The 17,416-nt window shown below is 38.1% G+C and overlaps 1 protein-coding gene across 10 annotated transcripts in view; it reads right to left on the bottom strand.

The window, feature by feature from the left end:
• Window positions 1–17,416, bottom strand: part of STK39 (serine/threonine kinase 39) — an 89,670-nt gene that overhangs the window by 40,576 nt on the left and 31,678 nt on the right. For all 10 annotated transcript variants that reach the window (XM_069020759.1, XM_069020764.1, XM_069020766.1 and 7 more), the window contains 2 exons: window positions 14,180–14,228; window positions 14,008–14,073 (listed from right to left, as the gene is read on the bottom strand). In XM_069020759.1, the coding sequence (XP_068876860.1) occupies window positions 14,008–14,073; window positions 14,180–14,228 (115 nt within the window). The remainder of the gene's footprint in view (window positions 1–14,007; window positions 14,074–14,179; window positions 14,229–17,416) is intronic.

The following is a 17,416-nucleotide window of genomic DNA, read 5'->3' as shown; positions in this document are numbered from 1 at the left end:
CCAAAAAACAACTAATGGAGAAGTAAAAATAACTTTAAAAAATAACTAACTAGATGGTCTTAGCACAAAATTGCATATCCTGTTTGCCAGTACCCACAGCATTTTACAACTGCCTAGTTCAACTTTGGTTTTGCAGATTCCCATCTCTGGTGTTTTGATGTCTTGCATAGTATGAACACTGATCAGCTTGCTTCTACGTACTGTTGGTTGGTGGCAGTGATGGAAAACACAAAAGAGGGGAAAAACCTAAATATAAAAATCAAATTTGTGACTATAAAAATTACTGTGTTTTTCAACATAATGAAACTTAAAAGAAAGACTAAACTGGTATTAGCCCTGCTCTAAACCCCTCTGGTTTGCTGCATACCATAACGCGCAGAGAGATGCAGCATGTGACAAATTCCAGCTGCTTCTAAATCCCTTCAGGTACCGTATCAGCAAGATGCATGGCATGAAAATAATACAGAAGACTTCAAGTCTGAGACCATGAACTTCCAAGGAAACTGTAATGCAGGCATTAATACAATTTTTCCAAAGCAGATTTTCATAGAGAGCTGGGTGCTTAGCTATTTCTGTACTGGCTTTGGGCCAAGCACACTTTGGAGCTGGCTGGCCTGACACCACAAGAGCATCAGTGATAGGAGCCTTCTTTCAAAACCTTGTCCATACACAAAAAGGTATCTTAATGTCTGTCTGGACTCTTTTCCACTCTTCTTTCCTTCACTTCCCAAACACCCACCTGCTCCTCTCCCTTCCCTTCTGCCCATGTAAGACTAAACCAGAGGAAAGGGTGAAGTTTCCAGAGCCTCACCGCACTTCTGTATTTCCTTCAGCCCTTATGATATTTCTCCCTTACATTTCTTCCCTGTACAACCAGATTAGAGTGCCCTACTCAGTTTCTCCATATTTTGTTTTCATTTGTAACTGAGAAGAGGGGAAACCTATGCAGGACACTGGGGGAATACTCTACTCCATCTCTTGATGGACAAGTTCTGCACTGTTTTCCCCGTTTCCCATACCAAGCTCCTATTGCACCAATTTTAGCCTAGCTGCCTCCAAGCTTTGTAGAAGAAGCTTGTGTGTGTTTGGGAGGAAGGACCAGGCAGACATCAAAGGAAGCAGCAGCACAGCAATTCTTTACTCAGCTGCAATCAGCCCAGGCACAATCAGGGGGCTCTTACTGTCTACATCATCAGGGATCAGTACAGACACGAGACAATCTAGCAGGGAATTTGCCTGCTGCTTGTGGATGTAATTTATTATCTTTCAAGGACTGAGGCAGGCTTTTGTTTAACAGCACAGGCATCTCCCAAATGGCTCTACACAAACCTAGGAGAGGACATCATCCACAACTAAACCCATGCTTTTCCAGCACAATAGGATATATTGGTTTACAGACACATTCAAACACTGCATCGTGCACTAATCAATATATCTTCTGCTTCCATTTTCAGTTGTTTTGAAGACTTATTCTAAACAGAATGATTTTAATGGGGCTTAATGATGCTTGTATCATTTGCAGAGAGTTCTAGGAGAAAACTTTACTGATGAAGATGGAGTGCATTTCAAGTTTTTAAATAGACCGCCTTTAAATAAACAATAAACAAATGGCTCAAGGACAAGAAATGTAGTACAAAGCAAAATACCGTGTTAAATTAAAGTATTTTCTTGAGAGGTTTCTGAAAGCAGGAAAACAATTTTACTGGTAGTCTGTTTCAATCAGACTGATTTCCACCAGCACACATTCACAGGAAAGAAATTGTAATTTCAGCTAGAGCAAAGTACCCAACCTATTCAACTCTCAAAAATGTGAAGTTGTTGTCTACAACGGTTTTTTTAATTGGTGTGCATGCTTAACACTTGCATGGCTTGGTGAACTAATTTGCATAATTTTTTTACTAACAAGCCTGGCTTTGCTCACTCAGTTCTGGTTAAAGCCACATAGCATCAGTTAGATAGGGAGTGCATGTACCCTACCTAGGTGAAGGAAAGAGCACAAGTGGCACACCACGCCTGCAAATAAATTGTCTCTTTGTTCATCGTAAACATCTAACTCTAGTATCAGATATTGGATGGAAATATATATAATTTATATTACATATTAAATTTCTGTTCTGGCTATCATTTGAGATACTGCTAGCAGACTGATAGCACAGGCAGCATACTTGCATTTCACTCCAATAATTACAGCATTAAGGCAATTGAGGATATTCTATATATTTCTACTGATACCCTGCTATAAATCTTCCATTTTACAGAGAGAAATAAAGCAGCAAACAAATGAAGCTATTTATATAAGGGCAAAAAGCAAATCCAGGACAGAGCATGGAACCAAAACAAACTTCTTGTGTATCTACAAAAATAAGAAGCAAGTTAGTTTACATTTTACATTGCATGCAGTAGCCATACAAATGCAATTACCCCATCAGTTTCAGTCAAAACACACAACATCAGTAATTCCTTATGCTAAAATTGTGTATCTCTCAGGAAGTATTTCAGAGGGAAAGGAAAACAAATTAAAACATGCTCAATTCTAATTTGGGTTTTACTGATTAAAATTTTAAATGATCCTTCCAAAATAGGAACTAAACTGAATCATAACTTTAGCTAATAAAAAAAAAAATGAAAGTTCAGTTTTACAAGACAAATTAACACATATTAGAAAACAGATTTCACATAAGTCAAAAGACATCAGAGAATAAAAAATTAATTTGAATGACTGGCAGTTAAACTACAGCCAACACAAAAGCAGCTCAGAGCATTGTAATGTAGCAGTTTCTAGGAAGAAAAGCTTAATAAGCCACTGCAACATTACCCCAGCTGCAGAAGAAATACATTATGAACATCAGTTAAAACAGAGAGTGCTTGGACAAATCAGTGCGTCATTATAATGGAAGTAGCAGTATTGTTGTATATGTTGTTCCTGGTTAAAGCTTATTGCGGAACACAATACAGTCACAAATATTTAAGTATAAATTAAGCTGCTGACAGAACTATTTGTCCCCACTCTTTTAAAGCAGTATACAGATAATTTAACATTCCCTGCCAATAATACCATGCACTAGCTTTCCAGGAGAATGTGTGTTTACAGATGAACTCAGCAGCTGTAAATCCCACCCAATGAAGGTCAGCCCTAATCACCCTAACACAGAGAGAACTCCATTAGCAGAATGCAGAAGCTGCCCACATTTCCCAAGGCTTGATGAAAAGAAGGCTACAACACAGGGAAGCAAAACATAAATTGTTGTCTTCTAGGCACTGATGTGCTCGCTGTATGTAGATGTTAGAGACTGGGGTAAGAAGAATCTATTATTCATTACTGATTCTTTAGCTGCTGCACTCTCTTTACAAATTTATTTTTGTTATGTGACAGCGAAGGGAATGAACACTTTCTGAACACTAAGAATTTTCTACTTCCTTATTCACAACTGCTCAAAACAGCAAAGAACTGGGCCCACTTACAGTTTTATTATTTTATCTCAGTGTCTAAATTTAATAAATAAATTAAAGGACACACTGTGGGATACCAATGCGTACACATAAAGCATTACTGCATTTCATACATGGTACAGCACATGATCTTAGACTACATTACAAATCCATTCTGTCAGTAAGAGCAATATTATACATCTACTGTATTTTTCCTCATTCTGCAGGAAGATGACTGAACTAGTAACATTGACTTTCCCACTATCTGAATTATTTAAGGTATTCTTATTGAAGCTCTGGAAACTGAATATTTGCGATGGAGTCCTGGATAAATTTAAACCAGCATTTTTAAACTTTATTCCACAGAAAGAGTATGGTGACCTGAAAGCATGGGAAGTAAGATGCATTTGTGTAAGCAAAACTGATGGCACTAATAAACATTAGTATTGAGTATCATGGAAGATGCCTTGCCACTGTCCATATACAGGTAACATAGAGCCCAAATTTAATTTGTTCCTAAACTCCTGGAGAGCAGCAAATGTGTAGATTTCACACACTGGAAGAGCATCTGCTAAAGTCTTTGTGAAACCCTGACACTGCTTCCTAATAGTTTCTAACTAGAGAATAATCAGTGCTGTTGTTTGCTTTTGCATTTGTGTATCTGTATTTTTTTATTTTTTTAAACACATATCCTTCCAGAAATACTGCAGCTTAGCTTTATCTGGAGATAAAGTTGTCTTTTATTTTACCACGGATGCCCTTCAGCTACATATGCCAGTACAGTAGTCAAGATACAACCAATCCCACATGCCCCTGAGAGCAGTAATGACAAGGTGGTTATTTAAAAACCTCACCTTTTTAATTTTCTACAGTCTGTCCTCATAAAAACCTAAATTTGACTTTCAAGCAGAAAAAAAGAAAGACCAGTCAGCTGATGCTGTATACCTTCAGCTCACGCTGGTTCTTATAGGAGACTGGACTCCCACTGTTACACAGATCCCAGAAGATCTTACAGAACAAATATACTTTTCAAAGTATGAATATTTACTTGGTAATTGATAAGGTGAGGGTTTTTGCATAGCCAGTGCTCCCCTTCTTTTTTTGTTTTTCTTTTTTTAATCACAAGTTACAGAAGCTTCACTTCTCATACAACTTCATGAGAAGTATTTATAAAACCAGTTCCCATGCCCGTTCCATGCTAGTTATTTTACAGAAAAAACAATGATGAGGAATAGGACTTTACTGAACAATTTTGGTTTTAGCACCACACTTTGCTCTGTATATTTTTCTCTCAAAAAAATCCCTAGACCAGTTCCTTCCATACACAGCTTAAGCCTATAGAGCAAACAGATTTTATAATTTTTACCTTTCACCATCTTGCAAACTTTTCCTGAATGCTTCTTAAGACAAAAAAGCAAATTTCAATCTCCACCCCTATGCATTTATTTTTATTCCAATGCAACAAAAATCATTGTGTATCATTGTGTATCCAATCATGGCACAAGCGTTTTGCTTAAAACAGTTACATCTTTAATCAAAGCTTACCATCTGAGGTTAAAGGCATGAAGTCACTTTATACAATACATATGAAAGCAAAAGAACACTGTTCTTTTTGTATAAGAACACCTGCAATGTTATCACATTTTTTGCAAAAAAAAAAACCCAAAAAAATCCCCTGAGGACTGCTCATGAATTCCCACGTTTACATCATCCTTTGTTGAAGAGTCAAAGCACTACCTCAAGAGAAGGTCCCCATCCCACCCAGTCTCACAGGTCAGGTGAAAATCCTAACCCCTTCACTGCTGACTGTTCTTAAACTCCTCTGAATTCATTATATTGTGAAGTCTTATTTTTATTCTGATGGAAGCCACAAAACTTCTGCAAACCTGAATGTGTTTTATGCATTCAAACCCTTGTTTTTTCTCACCACAATTTATGGAGGCTATCATTATTAATGGGATGTACCACTACCTTTGTAAAAAACACTCTGGCATTTCTGCTTCGTAAAACTCAAAAGGTGTTAAGATATCACAGTAATTTGGTGTTAGTGTCCCCTCCTCTTAAACCATTCTGCATGCTGCAAATATCATCATGGAAAAAAACCTTAGTCTTTCTTCGCTTTTCCTCCTACTTGGAAAAAAAGTCAGACAGAACTTGCAGTGTTTCATACTCATATGCAGAAACTACTGGAATACTCCCTAGAGGAATCAATTACACTGTCATCTTAAAGGCAAGAAATGTAAGATCATCGTATCTTTCTTCATGAAAGATTACTGAATACAGGAGTCTGATAATTCTGCATTGAACAGGACTTCTTCAGCTTTCTACTGGTTCTGGAAGAGCACCCTTTTTAAGGGATAACACAGCAGAAGTCAACAAAAAATAGAACTCTATTAAAAAAAAAGACCCTTTGCTTTAAATATTTATGGTAGAGGTTTGTTTTTATAAGCCAAACAGTATCATGCTTACATGATGACAAGTGTGACACCCAAGGGCACGGCCATCATTTGAGAAGACTGCCACGAAATCTTACCTACACTCCCAAGCGGAGCTATCAGTGAGAGGAAAAACAAAGCCATTACCAGCTGAAAAGAGAGGGGATGAGGGAGCACATTACTGCACCTCTAGAGGAAATGACAAGAAAAGTACCAGTGAATGTAGCAGTGTACCAAGTCCTCACCCACTCTAGGGGATTCCTTGTCCAACACTCTCCCCCTTTCCACTCTTCACCAGTTCTTCTACTGCTGGGATAGCGCTGCTTAGAGACAGCAAGATGTAGTGGCTCAAAGTAAGACGCTATTTTGTTACCAAAACATCTTGTTTACAAGTGCATGTATTCCCTGAACTCCTAATTCTGCTTTCCTTAAACATGAGGTTTTACCTAAATACTGCAACGTATTTATTATCTCTGCTTTCAGCCTGAGTCCAAAACTGGAATCTGATTTTACTTTGAGAAATTGCAGTTTTGCTGAAATTCCTGCCACATGGGAAATGTGCAAATTTAGTAACTCAGTATGATTTTTGGTTTTCAAACATTATTTCTCCACTTATTAGTTCCACTACATAAACTTCATTACTGAATGTTATTAGCTGCAAATAATTCTTTCATTCACATTTTAACAATAGTCCTTTCAGGCATGAACATGCACCTGCGATGAGGAGGATGTTTTCAATTAATTCTGCAGAGGAGATACATTGCTCCACAAAAGTATCACTTCACCTCAAACACAAGGAATCCCAAATGGCCATCAGGCATGACCTGACAGCTAATTCACACATGCCGAATGAGGCTCTTTTCTATCCTCTTTCTTTTCCCTGCCTGCTTCCCTTCACCCTTCCAATCAAATTAAGGTGTCAAAGCCAAGAGGATACTGGCAAGAATCAAAAAAAGCAAATCAAAGATACAGCAAATTGGTGAAGTAACTTAGTACTCTGAAAGATGATGAAGAAAGATCCAGATCTTCAGAGCTTTCTTTTCTGGCTGCTCAGATGAATGCACATCATGACGGTGAATCACTAGAAGACTTGCCACTAGAGGAATCACTAGATCCACCTTCATAATCATCACTTTCCAATTCCACCATGCTTTTCTACCATCCAAACTGTTTACTTTCTTAAAATAACCAGAGGTGAAAAAAAAAAAAAAGACAAATACAGCCTCATTTAGAGCTTTCATTATTCAGTAGCAGAAACCTCTTATTATAAGGTAGATTGCACTGTCAGCATTAGAGATACATTAAAGAGTATTTAGGAAAACAATCTATTACTGTAGAATTCAAAGAAGAAATTACTATGACTTTCACTTACTTTCAAACTCAGAGGCTTGAAAGCACCGTTTCAAGGTGAAATTCTAATTTCTACCCTTTTCTATTTTTTCCAAGGTTTCTATTTGCTTATGTTCATAACAGAAATTACTGTAATACACACTCTGCATTCCACACAGATTTTAAAGAGATGTGAATTTTTTCAAGACAATTTTAGAAATACTACAGTGATCAAATTAAAACTTGAGTATAGTTCTCCAAAGAAAGTTATAAATTAACATGAAAATAATTAACAGAGATCTGTAATTTTTATAAAATGCAATTTTCTAAAACCCCAGTGTTCCTATTTTAGCCAGCTATCAAGAAGCAGCATGCATTCAAACAGCCTCCAGCATTTAAAATTCCAGAGCTAGAGATAGACTCCCAGCCTGTGACTCCAGACACAGCTCAGGCAGGATGGATCCCGCCGGCTGCACAGCACTGGCTGTGGCTGCCCTCTGCTGCCAGTAAATCCCACACAGCCCTGCTGGGATGTGCATCCCTGACACTCACTTTCTCTTCACATACTGCCTGACTTTAGCTGCAGATGCACTGCTGGAATAACCTTCTCATGGAGCTGTTTTTCAGAGCTAAACAGAAACGAACTATTACTGTTCCAGCCCTTCCTTCTGCTCTGCTGGCCTTAATCTACTTGTTCTGGTTAAAACCTTGAACTTTTCAGCTCCAGCCATAATTTTAATTCCTTGAGCCAAAAGCACTTTTCAGCTAAATTAATTCCCCTACAATATCACTGGGTAACACCACTTCAAGGATGTCCTGCTACCTCCCTTGCAGCTCTCCCCAGGAGCCTACAAGAATATCACCAGTATCAACCACAGGGGAAAAGGAGTGTCAAAACAAATGACACATAATTTGTTTTGGTACTGAATTTCTGAAACCGTTACAAGGTCTAACCAGGAAAACATAGTTACTTTACACTTTCTTCAGATGCTTGAGCCTGGGCTCTTTTTGTTTTTAATTTCCCCTTCTTCTTTTTTTTTTTTTTTTTTTTTTAACTATGAGGGCTAAATATTTAATTTCTCCACATAAAAGCAAAAATTCTCACATACCTATTCCATCAGTCTTTAAGCAAGTGGCAACAGGTGGGAATGCTGCTTCTGAGCCACCTTTCTTTTAGAGAATCCTCTTTGTAATTCATCTGTCTGCATGACGTTCCGAACAAACTTCCCAAAAATATACAAAATTACAAGTAATACACACTTCCACATGCTCCCAGAACTCCTTGTTACCTTTATGAACAAAGACAGGCAAAAGGGATGTCTTTTCCAGAAAGGAAACCCCATGGCACTAAGGTGACCCAAGCTAGCCAGCTGTTGCTGCCTGCAGTGACACAGTATTGATTTGGCCTATAAACTGGGAAAGTTATTAAATAACAACTAATTCCATTGAGACACTTTCACTTAGGGAGCTATTCCAAATCCAAGAAATGCTTTCTGGTATTGGATGTCATGCGAATGAAATGTTTGAGGTTTAATTTCTCAGAAGGTAAACAGGTAAAACCAGCACCTTCCTGCACATTTTCAGCGACAGAAAACCAAATCCTTACAAAACAGGCCAATAAAATAGGATTATCTTCTGCTTACTTGAAAGGTGTACTTCATCATCAAAGACTATCACCAGCATCATACACACCCGGACTTCCTTTATCCTGTCTTAATTCTTTAATCACGAGTCCTTCAACGGCGCTTCTAAGAAATCCTCCTCCAATTCTGCAAGTTTCAACAGCTTCGATAAATGCCAAATACTTAAAGCTAGTGGTCTAATCAGAGAAGTTCTCATTATACTCCAACCCCACATCAGTCCAAGTTCAAGATGGTTTTGAACAAGCCAACAGGTCATGAGCATAACATTAGCTAAGGAGCAGATCAGTGCAGTTACACAAGAGACAGGGACTCACTGCAAGAATGAATTCTGAAGTGGAACCATAACAGCCCATGGACTGGAACACACCTTCCAATAGGGAACAGGGCTATGTTTTAACAACTAAGATGAATCATGTCTGAGCTTTTAAACTCTGCCATAATAAGTAATCCAAGTTATTTCAGATGTGCATATGGATATCTGAAGTACAAAGGCACTCAACTAAGCCATGGGTTGTTTCAAAGCTCACCTATTCTGTAACAATTAGATCCATTTGAGAAGGCACAAAATCCAACCTCAAAAACAACCACACCAATAGTAAAAGCACCCTGTGAAAGAAAAGATGGACAAACCCATATACTGCATGAAGTTCCTTGCATCTAATGGCACAACTACGATGCTGGCAAAAACACTAACCTATCTTCTTCCTTTATTTGAAACGTTAAAATAAAGCTGGTGCAACTGCATGTTTCTGCCCCTTAAAACACTTTCCAATTCTACTACCCACTAATGCCGGCACTGCTTTCTGATTATGTGAATTTCTGTCAAATATACATTTTTGGAAAAAGTGTTTTCATTAAATTTCCCTTCCAACAACTTCTTGAAAATAAAAAAATCACCTGACGTGTTGGGGTCTCCCCCCCCCGCCATGTAGCCCTGGGAGAGGGGCCCTGAGGGAGGCACGGGGTTTCCCTGCCCCTGCTCAGCCTCGTTCCCCATGGGTTGGTTTGTGTTCCCCTGCGCGGGCAAAGGACCCTCGGGTCCCGTGATGGAGCAGTTCCTGGGCAGAGCCCCGGCCATGCGGCTGGGGAAATAAACATCTCTGAAATCAAGAGATCGGTCCATAGATATTTCTCTTCCACGGGCCTCGTTGTCTGATACACATGTTGCAGTATCCCCACTGTAACAGACATGGTGTGAGTGGCAATTTTTCCTTTTTTTTTTAGTAATATTCAACCATATAAACACAGTTCCACTATTTATTTTTTTTTAATTTGTAGCAATGTTCTGGATAAACTGAACAATTAATCCTCTGCAATGGAGGGCCCTCCCTCACACAAAGCCTTGCCAAGCACATATTTATAGTTCAGCTGCTGCTTTCCAGAAAAAGAGTTCCAGTATAGCACGTGTGTTATATGTTAACATTATTTAAATAAGCTTTTTTTTAAGTGTGAAGAAAAATTAATATACAATTATATTAACAATCTGAGCTCAAGCTCACATTGCTCTTTGTTTTTCAACTCAGCTGGAGTCCAGCTGTACTAACATACATCACTGGTAGGATGTATCTACCAGATGAAATCCATTACTGAAGCAAGGAAATGTTGCACTTGTATATCTTGCTGAGATGCGATCATGTTATAGCTGTCCAGGAAATCTGTGATATAATGATATTTTTCTCATTAAATGCACGGGACTGGTGATTTCTTATATAATGAAACATGACCATCACCTTAAAATAGCTGTACTGAGGAGCTAGAATTCCAAACCATCCATAAGGGCATTTTTAGTGAAGTATAATAAAAACTGGTATCACTCACACTAATCATTTCATGCTGTCACAGGTTTTTCCCTCTAATGTAAAACTCTCAGCTATAAAAAAAGCTTTTATTCAGAGCACAATGCAATACCACCATTCCAAAAATAGAATTTAAGCCCAATTATTGCTTAGGTTTTTTTTTTTACTAGCAGCACTTCAGACAGCAATAAAATGAAATGCAGATACATGTTTTTCCCTGTTGACTTTGTAGAAGTGGCAGTCATGCAGGAGATTTTAAAAATTAAAAAAATAGGATTATGAAACCATAAAATTGACCCAGGGCCTTTAGGCATACAGAGTACTTACAGTTATAATTAATTTTTTAGTGTGACAAGATTTGAAAACTGACAGTGGAACTCTAAAAGCTGTTTCAAATTTCAAATTGCTCTATTCCAATACAGCAATCCTAATCACAAATGGAACAACTTAGTGTTCAGTTCAAAATTAAAACTGCTTCAGCACATGTTGATAAATAGTATATGTAAACTCTTGGTGAGCTGTTTTATGCCAGCAGTGCACACAGCCCTCATCCAAGCAGGACAGGGCAGGCTGCTATTCCACCACACCATCTAACCAGGCAGAGGCACGGGCTGTCAGGGCTCCTACATTTATATCCATGACAAAAGTGTGGCTTCAGAGCATGTCCCTGCTTACCAAACCACACTGAGCTTGGACTATTCATCACAGCCTTCTCCCCAGCTCTTCCTGACACCAGCAATGCTCTCACAGGTGAGCAGTCCCATTAGTGAAACCCACAATTGCCAGTAAGAAGTTGCATGGTGTAACACTCACTCCTGTGGCTCAGTACCAATATACATCTAACCAGGTCCTGCACAGGAAGAGGCAGGACATACTCCTCCTGGATGAGTGGCTCAGCATTATCCTTGATTACTAGGCTAGGGCAAGCAAGAAGGACATCATTTAAAATTTAGCAGAATCAAAAGCAAATGAAAAAATGGAACAGGGGGAACATGTGCACAAACACTTAGCTTACAATTCTAATGTTAGACAGTATTTTAAACACAAAGTGAAGACATTGCTTAATTATCAAATTGGGGCTTAAAGCAGGCCACATCTTCACAGCACCAAATGTTTTCCTCACACATACAAGACCCGTGTACCTGCTCTTAGGATTTCACAAACAGACTCAAACTCATATTTAGAAAAAAATAGTCAACTATAAACTTTAAAGGCAGAAGCAAAACATGGGAACACTGTGTCAAGAGAGAAGAATTTAGAGTTAAAACTAAACTGAGGCTGGAGTTCTGGGCAACAAGGCAAAGCAATTATACAAGTGGTAAATGGAAGAAAAATTAGATTACCGCAGGGCAGATCTGACATCTGTACTAGCAGTGGTGCTACAGATCATTAGTCATAGGCATTTTACACCAAGTGCTACGGAAGATAATTTAAGCAGTGATGACACCAGCTCCTTCCTATCTATTGCCCCAGTGAAATTAGTTTTTCAATTACAGGAGTTACTTCTTCCAAGAGCAACCTCAGACATTTTACATGTTAATGTTTAAGCAACCAAACTCAACTTACACAAGCTTTTTAAACAAAACCCCGGAGTTTTATTATTAAAGTACATTTATATTTTATGGTGTCTTAAAACAGCAGCTACATGCAAAGTTCTAACAAGTGAATTAAACTTTAAATCCCCAATGAATTTTAATATTGTGTTCTTCTAAAATATAAATAATTTAGCATTTTCAGTAGCTAAAACCCAAATACTTTTTCCATTTATGATGTAATTAAAGACATATTAATTTGTGTCCACCACTGTATAGCTTTGATTTCTTAAAATTCACACCTCTTTCAAATTAGAAAGAACTGTCAAAAAAGTCATTCAGAAAATTATTTCTGGTGGTGTACAGGAGGCTATTGTGCATTCCCTTCACAATTCCAAGTGCTATGTACTCCAAATAAATAAGTATACCCACGTGCATGCAGAAGTTAACACGCAGTATCTAAAGCTGACCCCAGGATACAGCTGGGACACGAAACCTCAGGAGCCATACACTCTGGCAGAAGCCTGGCTGGTACCAGCACATGTCTAAATCACTCCTGCACACCAGAGGTGCAAACTGAAAACCAGAGCATGGTTTTCTCCAGCTGGATCATTTTTTACGTGGGCATTGCTGCCACCACACGGCCAAACCCTGAACTCCTCCTCCGCCTCTCGCAGGGGTGAACCTGCTCAGCACAAGAGCCCTGCCAATAAGCCCTCTAAGTACCCCTTCCTACTCCAGCCTCTTAGAGCCCACCGTCAACAAGTTCCCAAAATTCGAAGGAACTTGGAGCACTCAGATCTTGCTGTCTCTTCCAAGTATGAGCCAGCAGCTGTCAGAACATTTCAGTGTTGTAGAATTATGCCAAACCAATACTCCCAAAGGCAACAGAAAATCGTACAAGTGACGGTCCGGGTAGCTGCAGCCTAACTGATGTGCCAACAAAGGCTCAAACACCTCCTTTGCTGAAATGCCCCCCTCAAAATATCCCCCCAGAAAGCCTGGTTTTAGAAGGCTGGATTCAGCATACTACTCTGTCACCTTCAGAGGCTCAGCAGTCTCCGAGCAGGTACCTCATACTGAAGAGACATGGTGTGTGAAGTCACGACAGAAAGGAAAAAGGGAGTTCCATAATTTTTCACACACAACAAACAGGAGTCTACATTCATTCCTGTTTCTTAGCTCTTCTGAACTGCTTCATATTTAAAGGTTTTACAATACTTACCTGTTAGGAGTTAATATTTTTGTATTCTGCTGCACATGACTTGGTAAGCTCATTTATACAAGGGACAAAGGCACCACAGAAATACCAGCATATGCCACAGCTGTGGGTTTAATTCTGTCACCTATGGACTAAGGCTCCACTGGTCTGAAAAATTCAGCAGCACTCTTGCGAAGTTTCGACCTGACTTTTTGGGAATAATATTTGAAATAATCCAAAGAACCAGGCAGTTGTCAATAAATACCATTTATAGTATCTTAACCATTTCTCTAGGTGATCAATGAAGATATGAATTCTGCAGTTTATGAACCTATATGTTTTCAGGCCACCTTTTTTTCCCCACAACTACTTCACCTGCAGCTTTCTAAGAGGAAGTGAGAAAAAAATCGTATCAAGTATGACGAACGTCATGTATCATTTTGACAAGGCCAGAAAGGAGGTCAAAATGCCTCAGGGCTTCCTAGAGAAAGCAAGGCTGCAGAAAACATTCACTCAACATTCCCTATCTCTGAATATTACATTAAAAGAATGGTTTAGTCAGCCAACTAAAAATGTAAGGCAATTGAGGAGTCCTTGCTTTCTCCTCCACACCAGTCAAGAAAAATATGTGAATGCACTCACCTTTTTTGCTCTTTGTGCTATATTGGGTGTTCTAGTGAGAAGCTTTTCAATCAGGTATTCTCTATTCTGCAAAACCAACATTTGTTAAATTAAAAATCATTACAAGGAAAGAAGAAATTTCACATAGATTTTAAGGCAGAGCAAAATTTACTCATAGGGTTAAACATTTTACCTTGGCTTTCTGGAAAAATTTGCATTTTAATAGTTCTGCTGCTGTGGGCCTGAAAGATCAATAATAAATTAGAACAGAAAACAAAGACCCCTCTCAGTGAATACAGTACAAGACGTTAGTTAAATGGTACGTCTCTAATACTTTTGAATTAGTACTGTATGAATGGGGAATGAATGATCATAGCTACAGAATTAATTCACATGAACTCACTTACCACACATGAAAAAAATTAAGCCTCTCTATATGGCAAAAATACCAAAAGAGAGAGGAAAAAAGTCTCTTAAGCTGTCAATTTTCCCCCCTTTTTTGTTCAACACAAATGCATTTAACTTTAAAAAAAAGAAATAAGACAAACAAAAACACCCCCACAAAAAAAGACAGGTATTGTTTTCTTCCCCAAATGACTCTACAAATACAACTAAAACTTTGCTCCACAGCAATAAAAGCATAATTACATTTTCCAAACAGCAGCATCAGTACCTCCTATTGGCATTCTTTTACTTCACTGATGTCAGCAGGTACAAGAAACTATACTGACACTATTAACATGATGCATAAACCAAAGAGGGTCATCAGGATCATCTTCCACTCAAACACACAAATACAAATCAAAGCAACAGCTGTAAGGTAAAAACTGGCACACTTCATTTTTAATTTCAGTTCTGTTTAAGTCTGTTTCAGCATTACCAAGAGATAACCACAATCTCACAGCTACCAAAGTGATTCCAACAGCAGGTTTTGTCTCCCTAGCTGCAGGGATCCAAAAAGCTACTTATTTAGCTAAAGCCAGACTCTGGTACTGAAGCAGACTCTGGAGAGAAAGCAAAGCATCTCTTGGAATGAGATAAAATCCTCCATCATTTTCATTAGGAGCCCATACCACCATCCAGGACTAATTTTGACACAGCTAAATTTAGGGAAGTCAAAATCTTCGAGATTCATAATTTCTAAATAAACAGATGCAACATCTGCTCTAGTTTTCCATTTGAATTCCAGCAAGAGATTGAATATAGCACAAACAAGGTAAGACACTGAGAAAACTTCCATTTGGAAAAATCTCAATCTCTAACAATCCCCAAAATCTGACCTAGTTTATTTCTTCAAGGACAGATCTGAAAAGTAAGTGAGCAGAAGAGGAGTAGTAAATAGTCTGTACATATATATCAGCTCACTCCTGCAAGAAATAATGAAACAACTCTTGACATTAACAAAAAGAATTCAATTTAGACACAGACAGTAGGTTCCATAGAGCATGTATTTTTCTTCACCTCCAAAGTGTCAAACTCTACAATAAAGGAGTTCTGATTAGTGGTTCTATGGAGACCACCAGGCTCAGTAGTAATTCAGACATGTATCTTGGATGAGCAAAAAGGAAGGGAAACTATTAAAAAGAAAAATCAGCTTCTGTGTCAAAGTTTTAAAGTTCTCAAAGTACAGTACCATCACATCTCATAACATGGCTATGCACACTTAAAAGCTACATTTTAGTTAAGTTTTATCCAAAGCAGTGTTCTCCATTCCTCTACCACTAATTATGCCAGACACTTCTGAACTGGTCTGGACATGCTTTCTGGCCCTGTTTTTCCACACAAGCTGTGGCAATGAATTGCAGGCAGCTGAGGACTCTGAGCAGCATCCTTGGCACTGGAGAGAAACACCCACACACAGATCCCCAAAAGAAAACCATCATAGTCTCAGACAACAGCAGTGCAATGCCAGTCCTAGAATTTGCCACAAAGAGCAAGGACTTCTCCCACAACTGACACGACGGCTACTGGAGGGATCTCTGTGCAAAATTACATCTTGGCTTGTGAGAAATGTGAAAAATAGTGATGATCCCCCCATATAAAAATAATTGCTCTATACCAGTACAGAGTAACTGGCACACACATCTAAGCATCTATCTGCTAGTCTAATTGTTCCATTCAAGGCAATCCTGAGTATGAATATATTGCATGTGTTTTAATAAATGTATAAACTCAAATAAGTACCTTAAAAACTAATGTTTCAACACTGATGCCTTTACTGCACATCAGGTAACTCAGCATCACGTATTCAAGGAGACAAGAAAAACTCTTTTTATTTACTTCTCATTACTTCATACCAATTTAATCTTGCCCTGAAAATTGCTGGATAATGGAAACTAAAAGAAGCTTGATTATCAAGAGCTCGATTATCCATTACTATTATTATTCATTCCTATGTGTAAGAAGCCAAACTGCAGCACTAAGCTTAAAAGCATCAGGACTTGCTACTAAGACCAACAAGGGTAAGGAGTTTGGGAATCTGAAAGCAGTAAACAAATGATCTTCGAGTGAAACAAAAATTTTCAAGTATTTAAAGAATAAAGATGTTGTCACAATCTTTTTTCTTAATTATACTGGTTCTCTAGTATTCCTGCTGTCACTTTTTCAATTCGGCTCCCTACAACCACATCCTGGACTTAGGCTAGTATTACCTCAGGAAGTATACACCATAAATGACACATACAGTCAGGATTGCTCTCTCAGAAAAATCTTTCCCCAGAAATAGTAGCTCTGAAACTCTAGAAAACAGTGATATACTAAATACCTTAGGAATTAATGTTAATTAGAATGTGCTTCCTAGAACTCTTCAGCAAAAAAAGCCTAAAAAAATGGGTCTGCATAAAAATGAATAAATAAATTAATCACTCAGGGAACTTGGGACCTCAACAATGGTTTTAGAATAGATGTTTAATACTTTCATCATCTTGGCTATTCAAAAAACATAGCAAGAAAGAACAAACAGCAAAGATACCATGACATGCAATTCCCTACATAAGCATGAGGAAAACCCAACAAGCTTGAAGGTCCTAACTTTACAGTAAAAAAATAAACACATCTTAGTAAGTAATTTTCTCTGGAAATATGGCCGTTAAAAGCAACAATAAGTTTATGTCACAAAAATGAGAAAAATCAACATAAAATTATTTATTTTTAGTTTTTTTTAAAGGCCAAGAGAATGGTATATTTGGTTACCAACAGTTCTGCTGATCAATCTGAACAGTCTTGTTAGACTTGTGCACAGTATCAAGATTTATATCTTGCTTCAGATGAGAAATTAAGATGTACAGCAAGGACTTTTGTTTGATCGGAGTTCAGTTCAATACTGTGTTTAAGTATAAACATATTAAGTTAACAATCAGAAGAAGTAAACTTAAAGAACAGTTAAGAGGCAATTTCTTCTCCTCAGATGGAGGTGACTGAAGGCTGCCAT

Source organism: Aphelocoma coerulescens, chromosome 7 (assembly GCF_041296385.1).
Source record: "Aphelocoma coerulescens isolate FSJ_1873_10779 chromosome 7, UR_Acoe_1.0, whole genome shotgun sequence".
Classification (NCBI taxonomy): Eukaryota; Metazoa; Chordata; class Aves; order Passeriformes; family Corvidae; genus Aphelocoma; species Aphelocoma coerulescens.
This window is presented reverse-complemented; position numbering and strand designations above follow the sequence as displayed.